This window comes from Carassius carassius, chromosome 1 (assembly GCF_963082965.1).
Source record: "Carassius carassius chromosome 1, fCarCar2.1, whole genome shotgun sequence".
In the NCBI taxonomy this organism is placed as follows: domain Eukaryota; kingdom Metazoa; phylum Chordata; class Actinopteri; order Cypriniformes; family Cyprinidae; genus Carassius; species Carassius carassius.
In genome coordinates this window covers 30,777,796-30,804,028 of record NC_081755.1, presented here as the reverse complement: position 1 = coordinate 30,804,028, position 26,233 = coordinate 30,777,796, and the positions used below count along the sequence as shown (strand labels likewise).

At 37.9% G+C, this 26,233-nt stretch overlaps 1 protein-coding gene and 2 non-coding genes across 4 annotated transcripts; all 3 read left to right on the top strand.

The window, feature by feature from the left end:
* Nucleotides 1-211: 211 nt before the first annotated feature.
* Nucleotides 212-25,916, top strand: LOC132144928 (large ribosomal subunit protein uL3-like). Of its 2 annotated transcripts, XM_059555528.1 has the most exons (9): nucleotides 212-410; nucleotides 626-794; nucleotides 1,123-1,258; nucleotides 1,803-1,989; nucleotides 2,211-2,371; nucleotides 2,465-2,566; nucleotides 2,661-2,876; nucleotides 3,305-3,392; nucleotides 25,903-25,916. In XM_059555528.1, exons 1-8 carry the CDS (start codon nucleotides 371-373, stop codon nucleotides 3,347-3,349), a joined length of 1,056 nt encoding a protein of 351 aa, XP_059411511.1. In that variant the 5' UTR covers nucleotides 212-370; the 3' UTR covers nucleotides 3,350-3,392; nucleotides 25,903-25,916. The 2 variants fall into 2 exon arrangements, with proteins under 2 accessions (XP_059411511.1, XP_059411503.1); XM_059555520.1 differs by lacking the exon at nucleotides 25,903-25,916 and having other exon boundaries at nucleotides 3,305-3,421.
* Nucleotides 2,050-2,145, top strand: LOC132154172 (small nucleolar RNA U83B). The gene has a single exon (XR_009437094.1). It is a non-coding gene; the product is annotated as a small nucleolar RNA U83B (small nucleolar RNA).
* On the top strand, nucleotides 3,091-3,225 carry LOC132154159 (small nucleolar RNA SNORA54). The gene has a single exon (XR_009437092.1). It is a non-coding gene; the product is annotated as a small nucleolar RNA SNORA54 (small nucleolar RNA).
* Nucleotides 25,917-26,233: the final 317 nt, after the last annotated feature.

The window sequence follows — 26,233 nt, the reverse complement described above, 5'->3', positions numbered from 1 at the left end:
CTGGACTAACGGGTTTTCTTTTTCTTACGGCCTTTTTTTTTTATTTATTTGTTAGAAATTGCAGTATTAAGTTTATCTAGTTGCATAAGTAATAAGTTGCAAAGATAAAGGAGTTTGCAAGAAAAAAAATGTTAAGACTGCAAGCCTTCCACAGTTAATGGTGCATCGTTACAGAAGTAACGTCACAAAAGATTAATTCAGAATATTTTTTTTGTAGTCTCACCGTAAGTTTTCGGCCCCACGCCACGGCTCTCTGGGCTTCCTGCCCCGCAAGAGGTGCAAACGCCATCGTGGCAAGGTGAAGAGTTTCCCTAAAGATGATTCCAGCAAACCTGTTCACCTGACTGCTTTCCTTGGCTACAAGGCTGGCATGACCCACATTGTCCGTGAGGTCGATAGACCTGGCTCAAGTAAGTTGAAGCAGACAGGTGTTACATGTTATGTGAAATCTGTTTTGCTATTAGGATGTCTGCCAGTGATGATCACCTCGACGGGCGGACATATTTGGGCCCTGAACCCTTGCTGAATGTCGAGTTCTGAGAACCGTTTAACTCTTTAAAATTCTGGTTGTAAACGGGCATGCTGGTTTACAATTAAGTTAACTTGTGCTTTTTGTGCTTCTCAGAGGTCAACAAAAAGGAGGTGGTTGAGGCTGTGACCATTGTGGAGACTCCGCCCATGATTGTGGTGGGTGTTGTTGGATATGTCATGACCCCTCGTGGCCTGCGCTCTTTCAAAACCATCTTTGCTGAGCACATTAGTGATGAGTGCAAGCGTCGCTTCTATAAGAACTGGTAAGGCTTGGTTTTGATAACTTCTGATTGGTTTTTAGTCTGGAACTGATAGTTGCTGGCCAGAATAAACATTTGTCATGTTTTTTCTGAGCCAGTCTAATCCATCGGTGTGGTGCAGCTCCGCTCAGGTGCCTAGTGCCCTGATGAGCTCCGGGCTCCTCTGGCCGGTGGAAAGGGCGGCTTAAACTGTGCCATGAGCTGAAGTGACTTAGTGTTGTTAATGCCCACCCTTTACCACAAGGGATGGGCAAGCAGCCATGCCCAGTTTCCTTCCTCTAGCCCGCTGGGCTATGAAGGAACTGTGCCAACCTTTCTGTGCCACGTTTAGGTACAAGTCCAAGAAGAAGGCCTTTACCAAGTACTGCAAGAGGTGGCAAGATGAAGAGGGCAAGAAGCAGCTGGAGAAAGACTTTGCCTCCATGAAGAAGTACTGCCAGATCATTCGCATCATTTCCCACACACAGGTGAGCTTAAAAGCTGTGGCACAAAGTAATGCTGTGAGCTTCAGTGACCACTTAAACACTTATTGAAAAGGCTGGGAGATTATGGCCTAAATATCGCTATTTTCATTCAAAATGTCACTACTGGTCCCATACCATTAAATCCATTCCACGTGTTTGTTACAAGAACATTTATGCATTTAGCAGACTTTTTTTATCCAAAGCGACTTACAGTGCATTCAGGCTAACAGTTTTTACCTAACATGTGTTCCCTGGTAGTCGAACCCACAACCTTGTGCTGCTAAAGCAATGCTCTACCACTTGAGCCACAGGAACAGAACATTCACTTTTTCGAACCCAAATGTCTTTTTGCATTCCCCCAACCAACATAATGGGAAAAAGTTAAATCCGAAATTTAAATGGTCAAAACTCTTGACCCTTTACCAGTGTAATGAACCTGATTCTTCAAAATTGAGTTGTCAAATATGTGCAACACATTGTGAACTCTATAATTTAAATCTTTGTATGACTTTAAATTGCGCTTTACCAACCATCCCACTTTCTGTAGATGCGCCTACTGCCTTTGAGACAGAAGAAGTCTCACTTGATGGAGATTCAGCTGAACGGAGGCTCCGTCGCTGACAAGGTTGACTGGGCCAGAGAGAAGCTTGAGCAGGCCATTCCCATCGCTAATGTCTTTGGTCAGGATGAGATGATTGACGTTATCGGGGTTACCAAGGGTCACGGATACAAGGGTAGGTGGATGGCTTTTTGTTCCGCTTTTGTCTTCCTGTGAGTTTTGATTTAATAACCATTGTGCACAATGATGAAAGACATGGATTAATCGCGTCAGGCATGGCGCCCGAATTGCATGAGGAAATTTCCCATGCTGCCTTCCTTCTGACAGCACACTTACTGTATTTTAAACCAATGAGCTTCCAAGAGCACTTTCTAATCAAAGAAACCATTTTTGTAGGTGTGACAAGCCGCTGGCACACAAAAAAGCTGCCCCGTAAGACCCATCGTGGTCTGCGTAAGGTGGCCTGTATTGGAGCCTGGCATCCTGCTCGTGTGGCTTTCTCTGTGGCTCGTGCCGGTCAGAAGGGGTACCACCACCGCACGGAGATCAACAAGAAGGTGAGGCCTCAGAATTGGACCCTAGCGATCCTGTAGGATCAGCTTTACTTAGTCTTCCTCATGAGTCTCGTTTCTAATGATGTATTGTTTTAGATCTACAAGATTGGTACCGGCTATCACACAAAGGATGGAAAAGTAGTTAAGAACAACGCCGCTACTGAATATGATCTGTCCAACAAGAGCATCAACCCCCTGGTGAGTGTGCAGATATCTGCCTTATGGGGTTTTCAGTTACTTAAGGTTGTGTAGTCTTCAATTGTTAAGCCTATTTATTTTTTTTCTGTATTAGGGTGGCTTTGTGCACTATGGTGAGGTGACCAACGACTTCCTGATGCTGAAAGGCTGTGTGGTTGGAACCAGGAAGAGGGTTTTGACCCTACGCAAATCTCTACTGGTCCAGACCAGCCGCCGTGCCCAGGAGAAGATCGACCTCAAGTTCATTGACACCACCTCCAAGTTTGGTCATGGACGTTTCCAGACCATCGAGGAAAAGAAGAGCTTCATGGTGAGTGCATGCTTGCAGTGGTTACTCAGCACTTTATCCCTGCTGTGACTCGAACACCCAGAATCCGTCTGGAGCCCAAAGATATCAGTCTGAATTAGGCGTAGTCTCTGTTCTAATTAGGCGTAGTCTCTGTTCTGTAGCATTGTGTAGTCTGCACTTAATTTTACATGCACCACACCTATTTGCCTCGCTGCCCATGGACCTCTGCAGATCAGTGCACTGTTCGTAACCTGTTTCAGCCTGTCAATCTGAGATTTGGGTTCCATTCCAGTGCAAGATAAAAGCTCAGTGAGGCAGGGGAGTGGTGCCTCTCTTGTGCTTTCTCCCTGTTCACTCTCTGACGACATTTTATACCAGTCATACATTATATACCTTTTTGTTAAAATCAGTTAAATGGGCTGGTAACCAATCTTTTCTTCTTTCAACAGGGGCCCCTCAAGAAAGACCGCCTTGCCAAGGAGGAAATGTCATAATCCTACTCTTGTGTCTGATGTTGTCATGCAATACTGCAGAGTTGTTTAATAAAAATCAAATGAACGGTCTAACATTTTTGCATTTCATCTGTTCTCAATTCTCTTTTTTTTTTTTTTTTTTTTTTCTTTAGTGTAGTGGTTCTCAACCTGTGACCTGTCCATCCCCACTGTTTTTTGGATTTATAATTCAAGAAATTTAGGGTTCCCAAAGTACAGCTGCTTGTTCTCTAGGGTTGTTTTTATAAAAGTCAATACCCTCCAAAATGTAAGGTATACTCCATATAAAAGTGACCCTGGGGTTAAAGTTTTGTACATGACTGCCAGGTCTAGAAGTCCATTAACTGTGTTGCCCATTTATGCCTTTTAATCCTTAAGTATGCATGTTGGGAAAATGAGGCTTTTTTTTTTTTTTTTTGTGTGCAATGAAGTTGTCAATTGTCCACACCATCTACATGTTTTGCTGTGTCTGTTGACCCAAACCAAATTATACAAGTCACTTAATCTTGGATGTAGGACTCAACCCAAATGTCCAGTGGCTGGAAGAGCTCAATGTGCTGAAAATAGAAGAACACCTGCAAATTCGGAGAACCACTTCAATTTGACAGTGCTGCAAATACAAATTTGTGAGCATTTGCAGCACGTTCTGTCAAACTGTTCTTGATTATGCTGGTGCCTTTTCTGTTTGCACGTGTTTTCTGAAGTTGCTGAGCATTGAGCTCTCTCAGCCACTGTACAAATGTGGTCTAACTTTTTCCATGTATGACCTCTGTCAAAGGTTGCTGCAGAAAAGCAATGCAGAAAGCAGGTCAATGGCAGCTTTGTGTATCCCACTGACTCCGCAAAACTCCTGGTCTTCAGGTGCTTGGTCGATAATGAATGCTGTATATACCTTAATTAGTATTGTATGTTCACAAGGCTCCTCTAGAGGACAAAAGTTGATTCAGAACATGGGGAAAGTTCACAGTAATCTCGTCTTGATTAAAACACTTGCATTATATGCTACTTGTTTTCTGTAATTCTCCATATTTGACAAGCATTTGACTCTAAGTGTGTCTATAATCTGCTAAATTCACAAAGAGCTCAAATTACCTCTGACAGCAGCTTCATTGTAAATGAGGGCTGATGGGAATGATGAGGGTGGTGTCAGGAATTCTACCATTCCCTGTCATGTTCATCTGTCCAAACCAAGCGGCAACATTCTGATCTGAAAAATGAAGCCTACCCGGAAGTGCGAAAATCTGCCAGGGGAAGGTCCCAAAAGGGAGCAAATGTCCATAGCCCCCATGTTAAAATGTCCGTTTTCACAGCATAAATTCATGTTTTTACAAGTTGGTCCCATTGACTTGTATTTTTCCGATAGCTTCCGAGTGCTTGACAACTGAGAGGGGGGTGATTTTTTTCTAACTCGTTAGTTTAGATCGTATTTAGATATAAAATAGGGTAAGTGTACCCATTAAGCCCACCAAAATCTAAGTTTAGGTTTTTTTCATAGATATTGACATAGTTTATAAGATAAATGATTTGTTAAAATGAAAGATTAATCTCTCATTTGAAATTGTATTAATTAGTCAATGTACATTTTAGAATATAAAATTAAGATAATTTAGGAATAAAGTCAGAAGTCTGGCATGGGCTTAATTGGTACTTTGGTACCATTTAAGCCCGCATGTGTTCCAAACAAGCCCACATCATGAATGATTTAAAAGTTTATTGATTTTAAAGAAGTAAAACAACAATATAATTTTTTCAGTGACCGTATTTAAAATATTCCTTTTTTACTAATGGTTGCCATAGTACTCATCACCTGTACCAATAACATTCAACATGAAAAACATTGGCTACAGAACATTTCATTCTTCATACCTGAAGACACTCTGAAATCTCGTTCTCTACAGCTGAACTGAGGAAGGTCTCTCCTGATGAGCATCAACTCTGACCTTTGCCTTCACTCTCTCCCTGAAAGACTTTCTGTCCACTCCAAACTGTTTTGCTAGCAAAGACAAGTTTTTAACTGTGCCCTCATTGTAAAGGCGACATGCCTCTACGATTTTTGAACAGGTGCTGTAGTTTTTCCTTTTTGGCATTTTCTCACTGAAAACAAATGATACACATTAGCAGACATCTATTAGGCCTATATAATGGTGCTACACAGTGTTTAATTTTTATCAAAATATAGATGTAAATTAAGGTAGTATGGAAGATAAAAGCAGACAAAGAACAAATCATTTAGCCTAACATTTTCACAGAAAATTGATCAAAGTTTGTAATTTGAGGAATTCCTCATTGAAACACATAAGGTGGGCTTAAATGGTACCACTGTCAGTAATGGTGAAAAAAGACATTGTTTTCCTTTAAAAATCTAAGATTTGTTTAAAAAGACATGTATGGAGCTTAAATATAATGTGGACTAAGCATAAAAGTTATTTTTATTGAGCTCACATTGAGAAATGTTAAGTTTTTTACATTTAAGGTTAGCTTGTATTGGCTATAGTTTGCATGCGTTTTGTGGCACTGTACCATTTAAGCCCATCTTTAAAAAAAAGTTAATTTATGAAAATAATCTTCTCTACAAAACAATTTATGATGTATTTATTGGTAAATTAATGTATAATTAATCACAAGACATTTAATGTTTGTAGTTCACATGCTTAATTCTTTGGCAGTCTATCTTTTTGTAAGGCTAATGATTTGACCTAGAGATTAGCTTTGAACGCAAGCTAATAAAACTCATCTTTCCATTTAAAGGAAAATGATATAAAATGATAAAGTACTATTTGTTCATACACAAAAAAACAATACATTTATCTCTTATTTGACACAATATCAATGTACTTACCGAAGAAATGGCTGAAAATTGAAGAAATGTCTTGATTTCTGAAGAGTGCCAAAACACCAAAGTTTTGAGGTGACTTTGTGTGAGGTAACCTGAGACAACTTGCACATGGGTGGGGCTAACTCAACATTGACAAATGTGATTGGTATGCAATAAAAAATGTCAGAGAAGTAACAAATCCCTGGATTGGTTAAAATAATGAGCGGCAAAAAATATGATTTTGTCTTTTTTTTATTTGACTTCAGAGTTGATGGTGGGCTTAAAGGGTACATGGGCTTAATGGGTACACTTACCCTATATGACAATAAGGGTGTGGTTAACTTTGAGTGATAGCTTGATTGACAGCTGACAATGCAGCGCCACGGAGAATGACAACAAGAAGCGCCATTTTTTAATACAGTTGACATATAATACTACTGTTTCTGTATCATGAAATGTAGTTTTAAGAGGTTTTCAGGCGAGAATGTAGTTGTTTAAAGCTCAAATCTGTGGTTTATTTAAAGATTTATGAAAATTGTATCCAGTTGATCCAGCGATGACCGGGCGCTCGGAGTTCATGTACCCCGCGTGAAGCAGTCTTTCCTCGGCTAGACCTTCTAAAGTTTGCCGCCAATGCCGCGGACTCTGGCGTCTCTGTAGTGAGATATAATTCATCTTGTGTATATCTAATGGGCGATTTTTGGTCTCGTAAATCTATAATTTTTTCCCTGGGCAATCGTTTTGGTTGAGGGGAAGTTTCATAACTTTATAAGCTATTTAACTTTACCGATGTATGGTTAGACTAGAGCGCTGACTTTGTATGTTTAACTGAATTGTTTGCTTTATTTGTATAGCTTCTTATACCTTTTACTTATACTTTTATAATGGCTAATATTGATAAAACTGAAATTTAACAAAAAGAGACTGGGTTGAGTTTTGTCATTTTAAATTTTAATACAACGAAGATGTTCTGTAATGTTGTTTACTGCAAAATCTGTTGTTTAGTACAAATGCACATATTGCCTGGACCATAAAATGTTTAATATTTTTATATTATATTTAAAATGAAAAGAGGCAGGTTTGTGTTTTATATTTTGTTTTTTCATAAATAGGCAAACGTTATGTGTAGTTGAATATAATCAATATGCGTTGCCTGAACCACATTTGTGTGGCTATAATGTTTAAGATTTCTTTTAATGAAAACGAAAATAGTTAGTATGGTGTTTTATAACATATTTCGTTGCCTAAAATATACACAGAGATAACCGAATTTGCAGAGCGAGCTGAGTGTAGCGCGCTGCGTCAGAAGGTGGGAGGGGTTAGGATTTCCCAAGATTTTCCAAGATGGCGCTGCCCATACCCCCCATAAATATAAAGGTAAATCAGTAGCAAAACTCGAGAGGTTGAAGATCTGAATGTGAGAACTTGTCATATTAATATTTGTATTTGTAAGTTAAAATTTACACTCACAGCTCTGATGTGAAGAGTTGAATCTTTCAATTTGCACACACAGACAATGATCAAAACACCCGTGTTTTGAATTGGAAGTTGTAAATTAATAGTCACAAATGTGTAGAATGACATTCACACAAAGAAAATGACATATACACATGTTTACGACATATTTACTTTTGCACTTTACTCCAGTTTCGCTGCACAACGTCAAGTCGGCACTTACAACCTCTCAGATCTGGAAGTACAAGTTCAAATCCTAGCGCTCTGACTTTTGCTACTCTTTTTGCGCTATTCTGTTGCAAAACTCACTTGTGCACTTGTATATGCAGATGTGAGAGAGCAGAGCTGGGGGCGGGGCTTTGGTGCGAATGAAGACATTTTATTGGTCGATGCCCGACCAATGAACAACGCCAACTGTTTTCACTGAATATCCTTAGCTTTGACAGGATTTTAAGACACTGCATTCATTTTGCCATTCAGGTATTATCTAGTAGACAAATAATGCAACATATTTTATATGTATATCCCACTGCATATCACTCTACCAGAGTTGCAATATAATGCTGTTTTTATTATTTTTATGTTTTGTAAAAATAATTTAACATCTTCATTGGGTTAAATCCCTAATTTTCTTGTCAGTAATGAATCTTTTTAAATGCAACATTATTATTATTAATTTTTTTTAAATAAAAATCGAGTGTTTAATAATGTCTAAATGTACATTAAACAGCAAAACCTAAAAAATAAGCACTTATGACCAGAAATACTGTTTTGAGCAACTAGTAGAGCTAAATACATGTATTTATTAAACATCAACAAGGCCATCTAGTGTTTAAGCAATGGAATTGCATATGAATATTATCTTTCGGCCACCAAATGCCTCTAATTTAAAGCGTGCCTCTTTGCACTGGAATTTAAACCTAAATACTACAGTTATTGTAGTTTAAATTATAACCATATTACAAAATGTTATATTTCAAATGGTCATTCATGGATCATAATTATTGCGCATATTATTTAGTACCATGATCTTTTCAAATTAACTAAACAGGACTGAGTTAACATGTAGTACAGTTATTTTATTGGTTAAAAGCTACACTTAATTGTTTAGTCATATTAAACTGCCAAGGAGGAGTATGAGAACATAATGCTGTTCCATTTTCCAGCATAGAAATGCTATTGTAACACAGTCATTAGTCAACGTAGTTATCCATGCATAAATCAATGCACTTTAAGTGTTACAAATTACTAGAAATCGCTGCAAATATAATGAAACTGCTATCTGTCCCAATTAATACATTTCAAGCGTATTGACAAAATGTTCAGTTTAGTACTATTGATAGCTCCATGAACCACGTGATCGCGTGGCGGTGAGATCAAAGCATGCTCTGGTACAGCGAGTTTACTCTGCAATATGCAGTGGGATATACATATAAAATATGTTGCATTATTTGTCTACTAGATAATACCTGAATGGCAAAATGAACGCAGTGTCTTAAAATCCTGTCAAAGCTAAGGATATTCAGTGAAAACAGTTGGCGTTGTTCATTGGTCGGGCATCGACCAATAAAATGTCTTCATTCGCACCAAAGCCCCGCCCCCAGCTCTGCTCTCTCACATCTGCATATACAAGTGCACAAGTGAGTTTTGCAACAGAATAGCGCAAAAAGAGTAGCAAAAGTCAGAGCGCTAGGATTTGAACTTGTACTTCCAGATCTGAGAGGTTGTAAGTGCCGACTTGACGTTGTGCAGCGAAACTGGAGTAAAGTGCAAAAGTAAATATGTCGTAAACATGTGTGTATGTCATTTTCTTTGTGTGAATGTCATTCTACACATTTGTAACTATTAATCTACAACTTCCAATTCAAAACACGGGTGTTTTGATCATTGTCTGTGTGTGCAAATTGAAAGATTCAACTCTTCACATCAGAGCCATGAGTGTAAATTTTAACTTACAAATACAAATATTAATAAGACAAGTTCTCACAATCAGATCTTCAACCTCTCGAGTTTAGCTACTGATTTATCTCCATACATAAACGGCTTCAAACCCGTTCTTCAGAAAGTCTATGGGTGACGTCACAGACGCTTTGTCCATTTTTTTTTACAGTCTATGGTCCAAACACAACACCCCACAGCACTTGTGCCCAGATGTCCATACCAAAGAAACCGCTGGCTCTCCCCACTCCCACCATTACATCATAGAAAAGGGCTGCCAAGGACTTTCGTTGCAACCTCGCACTCTGCCTGTTCTCCTTGTGTATAAATTGTTAGCAGTATCAAACAACAATAGTTAAGCTAGCAAAGCCTCTAGGTTTTGTCCTTGAGAACGGAGCATCCCTCTGAGCTTTGGGGGCATCAAGTTGGAATTGAGGCTTTTGTTTACGACAGTCCGAAGGGAGCTCACCTAATTAAGACTTTATGTTCTCACTGACTCGTTGCAAAACTGCTTCCCCATCATTTCACATTGTAATAAGAACCCTGGAAGCTCTTCACACACTGTTTAGACCTTACTTCCTCCTCGCATGGTAGATATTCTGTTCTCTTGGCAAGAATTGCTTCGCCCTAAAACATTTAATTTTTAAAGATCCTTTTTAAGTAATAAATTGTATAATTTGGATTATAAGACGCATGAATCCTAGAATCGGACTAGATTTCACTCAGAAGCCAAGGGGACCATTTTTGTCTGATTAGCATACTGGTCTAATCACATTGAATTTGCAGTGTTGATTGGTCAAAGAGTCATGGCACGAAAGTACTATTAAAAATTCATTTTGAAAAAATGTTAATAAACTATATTAGCAGTGAATGGCAACTGTCTGGTCTCCCACTGATTTACATCATGGACAGTTGTGATTAATATACACAGCAAAAGAAAATATACCTTTATCTCCGAAAACACTTTTAAGTCTTTGATTTTTTTATGAAAGTATAATATTATAATAATAATGTTCATTGCTCATTTCTCACCAGATCTTTTTCATGAATTGGAATATGTGTAAAGAATTGTGAGTGACTGGAAGCAGGGGCGGCCAGAATGACCGTCAGGCCAGCGGGAAATGTCCCGGTGCTCCCGGTGGCCTGACGATCATTCTGGCCTGCCGCTGTGCAGTCGATCAGGCTGACGTCGTGCAGTAGGCTGGTATGCAACTGCGAATTAATTGACGGACTTATGTATCTACGAATCAGGCGATCGCTGAGTGAAAATGACACCACCACATGACCAAACATCAGCGAAGCACTGCCTAATTGGCTATATCCAGAGGCAGGCTTTATCTTAGAAAATCGCGCAAAAAATGGAGCGTAAACGCAAAGGAGGAGCAGAGACGCAACCATAGACAGTAAAAGAGGACGCAACGTATAAAAGGAGAAAAGCCCTGGCCACAGACGCAGCAAATTGCTGCAAAATCCCAGCCATGTTCGCCAGTAAGGTCAGAATTACATTTATAATTACTAGGGATGGGAAGGTTCACTGAAAAAACCGAACCGTTCAGTTCACCACACACGGTTCGGCACGCGCTGGGACCATAGACTGTAAAAAAAGATGGACGACTCGCCTTCGCTCTCTTCCATTGGTCAAAACTGAAGCCGCCAGTGTCCCGATATGGCGCTGACATCTTGGACTTGCGCCTGCGCAGATAGCGATCTAGGGACCAGTTCTGCGCAGTAGCTATGCGCAGTAGCAAGCAGGAAGTAAAGCCTTAAAGCCGCGAAATCAACGGCCCCGCCCCTGTGCCCCGCCCTCACTCTCCCTCGCAGAATGCACATACCGTAATCTGCACTGTTTTGGAAGTGGAGTCCTGCTCCTGTGAACTCTGTCTGCTCCGTTCCACTCCAATCTCATTAAAATAAGGTAAATACAATCTCCTCAGTCTTCCGAAGATCATGAAAAAAGGCTGTTGACGCTTCAGTGCCTCCTCCATAGAGCTGTCAATCACAGCTGTCAATCACGACGTCACACCACCGTTTTTAGAGCATTAAATAACTATCTAAAAAACAACTTATTTTAAAAACGAACACTTGAATTTACATTAGCGTGATACAAACTACAGTAAATGACAAAAAACAGCTTCGGAAAAAATATATTTGAAGGGTAATTTAATTGTTTAGTTGGTCTCGCGTCCCATTGAATAACATTGGGAGGCGGGGTTTATGACCTATACTAGGACCACTCACCAGGGGGCGATCGAGACGTTTTGGCTTCACTTTTCACGGCTTGTGGGGCACGCTTGGCTGGGACCGCTGTTCAACTTAAATCTGACAAAGCATCTGTAATATGGTCTACTATAAATAAAACGTAAAATAAACATGGTTCAAATAATATATGTTTCTGTTGATGGCTGCGCATTCTGCATTCCCAGACATTACAACTACAGCGATGAAAAAAAAAAAAACTCACTCAAAAATTCACACTACGAACACTGTATCAGTGCATTCTCTTAAAGTGACAGTCTTTATATTAATCGAACAGCAACAACAAAGAAATCACTCACTGCTCTTGATTAAAAAGCTTTTTTTTACTTTAATAAAGAATAATCTTTAATTTATAGTCCAAAATGCAATGTTTTACATTTGATTACTTTATTTAATTTCTGTACCTAAAAACAAATGCAAGACCTACCTAAAAAAAAAATCAGTTTTTTTATTTGTATCTTTACTCTATTGTATTAATTTGTGCTGTTGCCCTTAGTTAGAATATTCTTAATAATATGATAATATATATATATTTTTTGAAAGTATAGTTTTTCCATAAACATAGCACATACAACGGTACCGAAACCGTGACTCTAAAACCGTGAAACAAACCGAACTGTGAAAAAGTTGAACTGTTCCACCCTAATATTTACATAATCATTTGGCAGATGGACGCTTTCATTCAAAGCGACTTACAATAGATAAAATCTATTAAAAAAAATAAAAAATATATATTTATATAACAAATATACAAATATTTTTTTTAGTGCCAAAATTGACCAGAAATTGATTTTCCATTTCTAGCCTACAATATGTAGCCTAGTGTACAATGCTTATTTATTTTGAAGGTGATGAAGGAAGCAACAGTAGCACTAGTGCTGCTAGTGCTCCTGCTGTTGAACAAGATGGGGTGGACAGTTCAGCTTTTGAGTCAGAGCAGGAACCTTCAGGTAAAGTTTAAGCTATAAGCAAAACTAAACATGCTGGCTATACTCTTAGAAAAATATGTGCTTTTATGATTTATAAGGTCATCAGTAGTAGGACTGTGATCATTGGGACATACAATTGATGGCTGCATAATTAATATAGATTAAGAAAAGAAAAGATGATAGAGACAGTGATTGCCTTGATACTTATTGATACTTCATTTGATTATTTTGCCCGTCCACAGTCTAAGGATTTTGATTTATTTTTTAAGTATAACCCAATTCAAACAACTGAAAGAGCCAAAGAGTTTAGCAGTCTGGTGGACACATGAATTGGGTGGTGGTGACTGCAGTAACAGAGGTGGCCTGGGGTGGAGTCAAATTCCCGGCCTGATTTACTGTCCCAGTCCGCCACTGACTGGAAGACACAAAGGATACACTTGATGCATCCTTCAAAATACAATGCAGGTCATGAAAATGAAGGTTGCCTTCCAGAGATCCTTTCATTCAAGACGGCCTTTCGATGGCGCTTGATGACGTGGCAGCTGAGGTGTGAAGTTACTTGGAATGCAGTTCTGTGGTTTCCATTAGCAAAAATAGCTGATTTCAAAGAGTCATTTTTTGAGCCTGTGTTAAGACAATTCAGGTCCTACCTTGAAATTGGGTTTCCATTGAGAGCGATCCCCATTGGCTCTAAGACCTTTTAATGGGTTCTGTTTCACTCCTGTTTATAATTCCTACAAAATAGTGTTATATTTGTAGATTAAACTATATTATAATGAGTGAATTAAAAGTATAGTTACTTTATAATTACTCACCATCATGTTGCTCCAAACTCAAATTAGCCTGAACACAAATGAAGATATTTTATGAAATCCGAGAGCTCTCTGACCCTGCATAGAGAGCAATGCAACTGAAATGTTCCCAGGCTTAGAAATGTAGTATGGACATCTGTAAAAAAAACACACAACAATAAATAGTGCTTAAAAGGTTCTTCACAGCGATGCCATTAAATAATCATTTTTGGTTCCACAAATAACCATTCAGTCAAAGATTCTTTAAAAAACATCTCTTTCTTATAGGGCTGTGAATCTTTGACAAGGCAGCGATTCAATTCGATTACGATTCATAGGTTTTCGATTCAAGAACGATTTTTGCAAATTTAGAACGATTCAATTCGATTCGATTCACAAATTCGATTCGATTCGATTATAACGATTCGATTCTGCATTCTTTAAGTGCATTCACGGGATTATTTAAATGCTTCTACTAAATTCTTTTAATGCTTAGTCAGGGGGCAAATTACAGTAGCATTTATGTTTAGAGAACCATAGGTTAGAAAAAAAAAAAACCTTTTGTCCATTGTTAAATGCTAGTTTAATGATGCGACATGGCATACGTAAAAATGTATGTAAGCCAAGTTTTTAAAAAAGAGCTTAAAGAGTATTATGTATAAGCTAACATTTTGTCACACCAGGGGAGTAGCCATAATTTCAGAAGTGACAGAAATGTCAAATACAATCATTTTATGTATGTAGCCTATATAATAATAATAATAATAATTATTATTATTATTATTTTTTTTTTACAAGGAATTATCTTCTTTTTTAATTACTTTTAATTAGCTGTAATAAATCAAATACACTGCTGGACAATAATCAATCATTTGTAATCGATATTTTTTTCCTAATGGCAATTTTATGATTGTTTTATATACTAGGCTACATTTAATTAGCAATTATTTACATTTTCTGCACAGAATAAGGTAGAAAATATACTTTATAGTTTCTGTACTGTAATAAATGTCAATTAGCACTGCATCATTCATAAATTGTTTGTGGGTTTTTTTTAGTTTCATCAGTTCATTCTGCTTTTATTCAGTTTGGCTGCAGATATAGCCTGGCACGTCTATGAGAGCGAGATCGCTTCTCTTTCATTGTGAAAACGTCTTCATCTCTATTTAACTTTTCCTCTCCATCAGCGAATGATTCTGAGAGAAAACGCGCCAGATGTCTGTTTGCTAATGAAACGCTACTTTCATGCATCTGATTATCAGATAAATCTCGTGCTCTTATTTCAAGGTCGTTGTTAATGCTGTGGTTAATTTTAAAAGTTTCCTTCGTATATTTGGTTCATCCGCATTGTTTAAAAACATTTATCATTCAATGGATCTGTGCGTATGATTTAGACACTTACATTTCTGCTCCGTCCATGCAATAAATACAGCTGTCGACAGCTCCGGTAACTCCGTCGGTAAGATGCAGAGAGCCATTGACAAACTACAGAAAAGTAAAACTACTTCACGTTAGCATTACTGGCCACGGGTCCTATAGATCACACGTCAGCTGCATCAGAGACGAACGGAGCGCAATCCTGTGACAGTCTCAGGCGGTAAACAGTGGAGCGCGTGAAGGACAGATAAGAGGCACGATTCACGAACACTCTTCAAGGTCTCCATTAATTCGTGCGTGTAGTAATTTAATGTGTATACATTTTGAAAGCATTGAATCGCTATAGAAATCGCGATTCATTTGATTCTTAGCATTTTGAATCGATTGCTGTCCAAGATCGGTGATTCACGATTCCAAAATCATGTTTCAAGATCGATGCATATGAATCGACAGGGTTTGTAATCGATGCATCGAGAAAACGAGTGAATCGTTACACCCCTACTTTCTTATCTTTTTATAATTTGGAGAACCTTCTTCTGCCACCAAGAACCTTTTGTGAAACAGAAAGGTTCTTCAAATGTTAAAGGTTCTTAACGGAATCAGACAAAAATGTTTTTCTATGGTGACGTGAAGCAACTTTATTTTTAAGAGTAGTCCATGTGAAATCAGTGGTTCAACTGTAATTTTACAAAGCTATGAGAATAGTTTTTATGCACAAAGAAAACAAAAATAAAGACTTTATTCCATGTAGTCCGCCATTATAGAGAGTACCACAATGTATGCGTGTGCATTCCTCTGCATGTAAACAAGGCTCAGCACATGCATGATCTATGCCAGCAGCACCACACGCATGTGTTATGTGCAGAGGTACTCTAGATAATGGTCGAAGACATGATTTGGAGAAGAATTGTTGAATAAAATGGTTATTTTTATTTGCTTTATGCTCAAAAAGTACTGTATTCTTAGTAACATTATGTTTGAACCACTGATGTCACATGGATTATTCATCAATGCCCTTGCTACCTTTCTGGGTCTTGAGCTTGGCTGTTGTGTTGCTGTCTATGGAGGGTCAGAAAGCTCTTGGATTTTATCATAAATGTATTAATTTGTGTCCTGAAAATGAAGGAAGGTCTTACAGGTTTGAATGACATGAGGTTGAGTAATTAATGACACAATTTTCATTTTTTGGGTGAACTATCCCTTTAATGTTTGTTTTTAACATACTTCATAGCATAGCTGAAGAAACTTGAAGCCAGTTGCATAAACAGCCACTATGCTAAGACTGTATTAAAAAAATGGATTTGACCAACTAGAATTTTAGTCGTATTATGACCGGTCTTGAAGGGGGAAAAATAAATAAATAAATAAAATTAGATACTTTTTTTAAGACTAGACACAGTTAGTTAATAAACGTTCACTTACCCTATACATGTATTTTCAACATTGTTTAAAATTAAAAACATGATATTTCAGTTATTAAAAGAACAATGTGACAGTGTTCAATTATTTGTTTATCAATATTATTTATTAACAGTTTATCAAGTGATAGAAATTATATTATGTCCGGTTTGTTTTGTTATGCACTATATACTGTGTTTATATATATATATATATATATATATATATTCATGTTATTTGTGTGTACATAGTAGAACTATTAACTTATAATTGATGCAAACCCTATTTTGAGGGAGGAGCAGATGTCTTTCTGGTACTATTGGGAGGTATAATAATGGAGTGTGCAGTAAAAGAGAGAAGCTCAGGGATGAAAGGGCTGAAGCAGTATGTCATTGTGGCTGAAGGGCAAGTCTGTGTTGGTTTCCTCTCTGTGCAGTGCACTTATGTAAGTAGCTCTGGCATGGCATACAGCTATTCTCCACACTATCCTAACTTCTGCTCTCCACCCCTCCTCATTTTCCCCTCCCATCATGTTATAACTACCCTTCATTTCATTATTTATGCTCTTAAAAATGTGCTGGTTACACTCAAGCAAACTCAAGATACCATTGCTGTGTATGATTCATACTCAAGCTTTTAAAAAAATATATATATTATATTAAAGTTAATATAAATTTAAATATGTTTGTCCTTGGTTATGCTGTTTTACATGTAAGAAGGATATAATGCCCAAATTCACTTCTAATATGGGTCTATGTCTGCTAATATTGTTATAAAGTGCACTGATGTTTTTTAATGGTCAAGAGCATCTGTGCAACATAAATAAGACATATATACACTCACTGGCCACTTTATTAGGTACACCTTGCTAGGACCAGGTTGGACCCCCTTTTGCCTTCAGAACTTCAGAAACCATGTTTTAATTTCCTGCGTTCAGAGATGGTTTTCTGCATACCTTGGTTGTAACGAGTGGTTATTTGACTTACTGTTGCCTTTCTATCATCTCTAACCAGTCTGCCCATTCTCCGCTGACATTAACGAGGCATTTTTGTCCACACAGCTGCCGCCCACTGGATATTTTCTCTTTTTCGGACCATTCCCTATAAACCCTAGCAATGGTTGTGCATGAAAATCCCAGTAGATCAGCAGTTTTTGAAATACTCAGACCAGCCCGTCTGGCACCAACAACCTTTCCACGTTTAATGTCACTTGAATCCCCTTTTTTCCCCATTCTGATGCTCGACGTCTTCAGCAAGTCGTCTTTACAACATCAAGCCATGTGATTGGCTGATTAGCAATTTCTGTTTCCAAGCAATCGAACAGGAATACCTAATAAAGTGGCCGGTGAGTGTGTGTGTAAATATATATATATATATATTAGTGCTGTCAATCGATTAAAAACTTTAACTAGATTAATCACACATTTTTTCTGTGATTAATCGCAATAAAAAAAGAAATGTTTTTGTACGTTTTTAATATATTTTTTAATGTAATAATTTCACAGTTAATCAAATTAATGTAGAAACAACATAAAGACAGTATATTTTAAATACTTGTTAAAATGGCATCTTTTTATGAATGAAGGCCAGTATTACTGATATTAATACAGCTACTGATTTTTTATTGATTTACATTTATTATTAGGCTTCAAAAATATAACAGTTTTTAATTTAAGTAAACTTAAAACAATGCTAACATAAACCCATAATAAATGTCATGTTTACTCCTGCCCTTCCTGTCTTAACAGTTAGGAAATATACAGAAATTTAATAAAGTTATCAAAGTTATATGCAGTCTGCACTGCATAAACTATAAATTAAATAGTTAATCCTTATTAAAGCTACAAAAGTTATTTAGTCAAGAGCAGCGAGTCATTTTCTCTGTTCCCTTTGTTCTTTAACTTTACTGACAGGAAGCTTTATTGGCTGCTGTCCCTTTAAGAGCAGACAGACACATGGATCTCACCGTTTATATACTGTCTATGGATCTCGCCTCATTCTCTCACAACTCTTTTTGTTCATTTTAGACTTTATATAAATCATTTAAGATCGCTCCTATGAGGATAATCGACAAAACTGGCACTTTGGGATGTTTATTGTTAGTTCAAGCGCTTAAGAGAACTGGATTCTGGCGCCCTGTCTATGCATTGTGTGTGTGTGTGTGTGTGTGTGTACGTGTGTATGTGTCACATAAGGGCATTCACAGACAGCGCATTCTCTTTTGTCTTGCCGCGCTTGAAATGTTTAAAAGCATTTAAATGAATAAGAGCGTGATCATATAATGTAAAGCTAGCCAACGGATGGCAGAAAATACGGATGCTGCGTTAATTGTGTTAAATATTTTGACACGTTAAACCAGACAAAAATTAATCGCATGCGTTAACACGTTAACGTTGAAAGCACTAATATATATATATATATATATATATATATATATATATATATATATATATATACATATACAAACACACTATAAAGATTATATATGTTTTCATTGTCTTAGGCTGCCATTTCTATATTTATTTAATTACATTTTTTATTTATCCTTTATGGGCTGCATTGAAACCCCTCAGTATGAGTTTCCATTTGGGATTGCAGAATATAATTCACATGTATTGGTTTTATTTTCTGAAGAGAGATGGGGTAGAGACAGTGGACAGTCTTTGGCTAGCGTCTGCCTGACTGCAGCCCAGATGCACAAGTGCTGCACTGTGAAATCAGTATTCTGAGCTGGTTCCTATGGACACAGCTGCATTCTAAAAGCCAGCAGCGGCATCAGCAGACTCCTGAGCAGAAGACAGGCCCACCTAACTCTCACCTTACCACTAGAGGGCGAGAGGCGGAGCAGTACACCCCACAGTATGGAATGATATTGCGGACTTTATTCAAAAGGCATTGCAAATTGTATTTGCAATTGCGTTTTCAATTTGTGGATGCATAAAATGTGACATAATCCAAACGCAAATGCAAATCGCGCATTACCGTTTTCATTTTCGATTAAGTGAATGCACAGTGTCTGCCAAATTTAAAATGGAAATGCAAAGTCCGTTTGCAATTGTGTTTCCCATATCTTAGGAGCTATGAGCCTGTCATATTTAAATAGCAATATTAATTACCACATTTGCCTTTTCACTCTCTCTGCACTGTGCATGTAAACTGCCAAAACTCAAATGGAATCGCAATACCTTTTGCATTTGAATTTCCAACGTCTACACGGAAACCTGTCAATCAAGTGACAGGGGTCAGGCCGTTTTATTGGGCGTGTTTGCATTGGGAAGTGACGATCGTACTAAAATGTAATATGTTTTTACTAGGGTAAATATGAGTTAACGATAGTGTTTATAATTAAGCCACAGTAGCCACAAATGTACAGTTGTCTTAGACGGATTCTCCTTGATTCAGCAGCTGCACGATGTACAGCAGAGAGTCCTGTCTTGAATCTAGAGATCTGGTACTACTTCAGTGTAGCTTGGTAGCTCAGTGGTTAGTGACTGTCATCTCTCACGGCACACAGTCTTTTAGCGCGTGTTCGAAACCCGGGCCGACACAGACGTTCTTTATTTTTTTGTTTATCCTACTAACTTCAGCCGCCAAACGGGCGATCATACAGTGAGGAAAATTGCAGTAGTCAAGGCGAGCTGACATGTTATCAAGTACGCTGCTGTTTGCAGAATTACCGGACCTGCGTCCTCGCAGACATCACACTCCCGAGTCGAATGCACAAAGTCTGAACTACTGAGGATGCAAGTCCGAAATCAGCGGCTGAAGTTAGTAGGATAAACAAAAAAATAAAGAACGTCTATGTCTGCCCGGGTTTCGAAGACGCGCTAAAAGACTGTGTGCCGTGAGAGATGACAGTCACTAACCACTGAGCTACCAAGCTACACTGAAATAGTACCAGATCTCTAGATTCAAAACAGGACTCTCGGCTGTACATCGTGCAACTGCTGAATCAAGGAGAATTCGTCTAAGACAACTGTACATTTGTGGCTACTGTGGCTTAATTATAAACACTATCGTTAACTCATATTTACCCTAGTAAAAACATATTACATTTTAGTACGATCGTCACTTCCCAATGCAAACACGCCCAATTAAACGGCCCCACCCCTGTCACTTGATTGACAGGTTTCCGTGTAGACGTTGGAAATTCAAATGCAAAAGGTATTGCGATTCCATTTGAGTTTTGGCAGTTTACATGCACAGTGCAGAGAGAGTGAAAAGGCAAATGTGGTAATTAATATTGCTATTTAAATATGACAGGCTCATAGCTCCTAAGATATGGGAAACACAATTGCAAACAGACTTTGCATTTCCATTTTAAATTTGGCAGACACTGTGCGTTCACTTAATCGAAAATGAAAACGGTAATGCATTTGCATTTGGATTATGTCACATTTTATGCATCCACAAATTGAAAACGCAATTGCAAATACAATTTGCAATGCCTTTTGAATAAAGTCCGCAATATCATTCCATACCACAGTCTGCATGCATGTGCAAAGGGACATGGGGAAACGTTTGGACATCGTGCTGAGTAATGGGTGATAACAGCTAATAATTAGCCACGGGCTGCTTATCTGCTCCATTTATGTGTTGTGTCATAATTTACTTTCATTACATTGTCAAAGTGTCTTTTATCACTTGAGTAACAGTTAGTCCCTCCAATTTAGTTGTCGTTCGCGGAGTTTCTTTGCTTTACGGCTTTGTCCGATTATTCTGCACAAGGGTTAAATTATTTAACTATAAACAAAACTAGATAAAACAGGCAAGCAGAAGAGACTTGATTATGATCTTGAGTTTGATTTTGTATTAATATATAAAATATAAGTAGGCTTTAGGCCTAGGCTACTCACATAACTATGTGTGTTGTATAGTAAGGATATGCAAGATACTGTTAATATGAAGTTTATAAATCTTAATGATTTATTTTAATAATTTCCATCTTTGTTGCAACAGTTTTGAAAGTGTCTATAATGACTGTACCTATATGTACAAGTCATTGGTGTCTGCATTTAAAGTCACACCAGAGGTGTTCAGCGGGCTTTCTGAAGACCAGTCAAGTTCCTCCACACTGACTGAATCAATCATTTATTTTTGAACTGCTGCCTAAACACAGAGGCATATTAGAATAGAAAAGCTTCCTGTCCAAACTGTTGCTATAAAATTAGAAGCACACAGTTCCCTTGAATATCATTATATGCTTTAACATATAATAATATAATATAACAAGAAAAAACTAAAGTAGTCATACCTGTTCTTTAGAAGGGGTTGTCCCAATACATTTGGCAATATATTATACTGCATAAAATGTAATATGGTCCAATTAAAAAAAAATATTCAAAACCAACTAAAATATTTTGTCAATAAAATAAAATAAGCTTAAAGCTTTTTTATTTTCTATTTCCTGTTTCAGTATTTGAGTCTCATTTGAAGAGCTCAGATCCCAGCTGAGCATCACAAGCTTGAGATAACCCCAAAAAACTGACACAGCACAGCTCTGTGTCGTGTCTCATCCCTGACCGTTTGAAAGGATGATAGAGATACACTGAATTTTAGGCCTGTTGGACAGTTGGCTTTGTGGTCTGGGCTTATATAAGTGTGGTCAGGGGCTGGAGACACAAAGGCAGCAGCTGTGGGATTGTGCCTTTAGTATTCCCAGCCAGAAGGGGACAGCATGTTCCTTGGGTCTGAGAAACCAACCGCACACACAGCCTCTCTCTTTTGTGTTCACTCTCCACTCTGATCACACAGCACTGCAGTGAGACACACAAGGCACGTTTGATCACCACAACAGGAGAGAGAGAGAGCGAGAAAGAGAGAGGAAAAAGATATGCGTGGATAGCCATACAGAGTGATGGGGGATAAGAATGGAGGGAGAGAGAGAAGAGACAGAGTGAGGTGTCAAATGGAGAGGTAGCAGGAAAGAGAAGGCTGGAGATGGGTAGACAGACACTGACAGGTACACAGCAAGGGGCTAATACCTAACATCTTGTCTCACAGCAAGATGCAGACATTGACACTCCGGGTAAGGAAAAGAGAAAGACAGGTAGAAAAAAGCAATCTAATGTAAAGACAATATTTGAAGATTCAAACCTCATTTATACTAAGAGTGCTGGAGGTCACCAGGTCACTGTTGTTTCTCACTGGAGTGCTTCATAACTGGCCATAGCTTTTGATTACCAAACATTTTTTTACATTTACTGCTGGTAAAAATAAGATTTTTTGAATATTAAAGGGGCCATATGACATTGCTAAAAAAAACATTTTGTTGTTTATTTAGTGTAATGCAATGTGTTTATGTGGTTCAGGGTTAAAAAAAAACATTATTTTCCACATAATCTATATTATTGTTGCTCCTCTATGCCCCGCCTTTCTGAAACACTTTGAAGTTCATTGTTCTGAAAAGCGAGGTGTGCTCTGATTGGCCAGCTATCCAGTGCGTTGTGATTGGCTGAATACCTCAAGCATATGACAGAAATGTATTGCCCTTTACCATACTGTGATGAGGTGTCCCGGCGCGACAAGACAAAACCAATAAACCCATAACAAATTAGGCATTTGTTGTATCCAGTAGGGACATACACTCACCTAAAGGATTATTAGGAACACCATACTAATACTGTGTTTGACCCCCTTTCGCCTTCAAAACTGCCTTAATTCTACATGGCATTGATTCAACAAGGTGCTGAAAGCATTCTTTAGAAATGTTGGCCCATATTGATAAGATAGCATCTTGCAGTTGATGGAGATTTGTGGGATGCACATCCAGGGCACGAAGCTCCCGTTCCACCACATCCCAAAGATGCTCTATTGGGTTGAGATCTGGTGACTGTGGGGGCCATTTTAGTACAGTGAACTCATTGTCTTGTTCAAGAAACCAGTTTGAGATGATTCGAGCTTTGTGTCATGGTGCATTATCCTCCTGGAAGTAGCCATCAGAGGATGGTACATGGTGGTCATAAAGGGATGGACATGGTCAGAAACAATGCTCAGGTAGGCCGTGGCATTTTTCCAGTCTTCAACTGTCCAATTTTGGTGAGCTTGTGCAAATTGTAGCCTCTTTTTTCCTATTTGTAGTGGAGATGAGTGGTACCCGGTGGGGTCTTCTGCTGTTGTAGCCCATCCGCCTCAAGGTTGTGCGTGTTGAGGCTTCACAAATGCTTTGCTGCATACCTCGGTTGTAATGAGTGGTTATTTCAGTCAAAGTTGCTCTTCTATCAGCTTGAATCAGTCGCCCATTCTCCTCTGACCTCTAGCATCAACAAGGCATTTTCGCCCACAGGACTGCCGCATACTGGATGTTTTTCCCTTTTCACACCATTCTTTGTAAACGCTAGAAATAGTTGTGCGTGAAAATCCCAGTAACTGAGCAGATTGTGAAATACTCAGACCGGCCCGTCTGGCACCAACAACCATGCCACGCTCAAAATTGCTTAAATCACCTTTCTTTCCCATTCTGACATTCAGTGTGGAGTTCAGGAGATTGTCTTGACCAGGACCACACCCCTAAATGTATTGAAGCAACTGCCATGTGATTGGTTGATTAGATAATTGCATTAATGAGAAATTAAACAGGTGTTCCTAATAATCCTTTAGGTGAGTGTAATTACTGATTAAAATGACTTATACTGTCTTTTACGTGTTGCGTTGCGTATCGCGCCGCGTAAACATAAAACCATGTCAGCATTTGTGATCTGAGAAACGACAAACAATAAGAGCTACTCTACACTGCTCAAAACTCATGTTTGAATCATCAGTGGCAAATCCTTTAAATATAAAACATGTACAAACAGGCTGTGAGTCAGAAGCACCTGACTGTCCTTGCAAAGTTGGGAACTGCACCACTTTATAGAAACAGCCTTTGAGCACAGAACCATTGTAGGCTACTCTGCAGTTTCAGGCAAACAGTCCTCCATAAAATCTGTCACACAGCGTCATGTGTTATGCAAATCTTCCCACATAGTGATGTAGACATGTGGGGGCGTGTTTAAACATGGCGTTTTAGGGGAACATGGACAGTCTTCACTTTGATAAAGAATATTTCTTTGGATTTGAGGCTTTAGTCTGCATCTTTACAGATCTTCTTTATGCAACAAGATCTTGTAACACTCAAAATCACATCATATACCCCTTTAAAGTTTTGAAGAAAAAAAAAAGAATTGTATACTGTATATACTGTAGCAGTGAATAATGCATCAAATCTTCGGCTAGTTGTACAATTACCATTTTATGAATAAAAATCACTCAGAGTGCTGACAATTTCTGACATGGTTTTAATATGTGGGCTAAGACTAATCAAATAGAAAAGTAATATGCTTTTAAAGGGTAGTCTGATAGTCTGGCCAAAAATAACAATTCTGCCATCCTTTTACTCACCCTCATGTCATTCCAAACTGTATTGTTTCCCACTCACTTCCATTTAATTTTTTGTCTGTACAGTGGAAGTCAATGGAAACCAAAACTGTTTCCAACATTCTTCAAAACATATTTTGTGTTGTGAAAAAAACTCATAAAGGTTTGGGACAGCATGACGATGATGAAAAGATGACAGAATTGTAATTTTTGGTGAAGTGTTCCTTTCAGAACCGTCCAAAAACTGGAAAAATATCCTTTATAATATAATAAAATATGTGCAATTTACTTGCAAATATTTTTCCATTTAAAGTGTGGACCATACATGAATTAGAAAATGATCAATGAAAATGAACAACTTCTGGTCAGTTAGTTGCTTTAATTCTGTGTAATTGTGAACAGAGCTTCAGGTGGTATAGAGAGAAAAAAAGACACACTTTAGAAATGGAATATCTCTACTTTTCAATACTCTTTTTAAAGGCTGACAGTTTGTGCCTCCCAGCCACTGAAGGGGATCATTGGAGAGGGAAATGTAGGTCTCTCTGTAAGCCTTCAGCCACATCGTCAGTGTCACATACACACACACTGACATCCCTGAAACCCTGCACTCAAATCACTGCCTGCATCTCTGCATTTTGCATTCTTTCTTTGAATAAAGTGGAGAGTCTCATTTTCTTTAGTCCCTTTTTTGGGATGCATATTAGAATTGTATATAATCCCAAAGGAAATGAAAATCATAAAGGAGATGTGTTTGAAAAAGTGCACTCATTAAATTTTCGTCCTTGTTTCATTTTTAAAAACTATATAAAAATAAGTATACTTGTGAAAAATCAATAAAAGGCCAGTAACCAAAAATACTGAGTTCCCCTCTAATGTCTCCCTTTCCTAGCATCAATGCATTTAAAGATATATTATATATTTAGCTTCAGACTTATATTTCTCAATTATTTATCATCATATTTAATTTTTCTACATTTATCCTCTCAATTGTGTCACCAGTTTCTTGTTTCAACTGCATTAAGGAATTTTAGGAAAAAAATCTGACAAAAATTATTCTTCAAAATTTTACTATGGGATTTACAGGAAGTTATGTTGTTTGTCTAATGTCACTAAAATATAACTAACATAAATTGTAATAGATATTAGTTCAGTAGTTCTCAATCTTTTTGATTCCAAAGCTCCTAATTCAATGGCCCCAAGACCTTTACAGTTGTTTGTGATTTACTGGAAAAGATAATAATAATAATAAAAATCTAAATTTTCTAAATTTCTACCCAGTTGTTCAGAGGATGAATAAAAATATCTTTATTTGTAGTTATTTTGGGTTATTTTATGCTTGTTTTGTTTCACTTAAATTCAAATTCATGCTGCCCCTTGGAAGTTTGCTAATGCCCCCTATTGTATGAAGGTAAAACAGTAGCAAAACTTGCCTCCGTCCCATATCTAGCAGCGTCCGTAGACGCGGCAATATGACATCACACAATCAAGGCAAGGCCTGACCAATGTAGTAATGTGGGTCTTACGCAATACTGCCCATATAACAGTCGGCAGCGCATAGCGCTTGCGATCTCAGA

Coding starts and splice junctions, on each gene's coding strand:
- LOC132144928 (XM_059555528.1), top strand. CDS start 371: ATGACCCACATTGTCCGTGAGGTCGATAGACCTGGCTCAA. Junction 795..1,122: donor CGTCGCTTCTATAAGAACTG/GTAAGGCTTGGT, acceptor TGCCACGTTTAG/GTACAAGTCCAAGAAGAAGG. Junction 1,259..1,802: donor GCATCATTTCCCACACACAG/GTGAGCTTAAAA, acceptor CACTTTCTGTAG/ATGCGCCTACTGCCTTTGAG.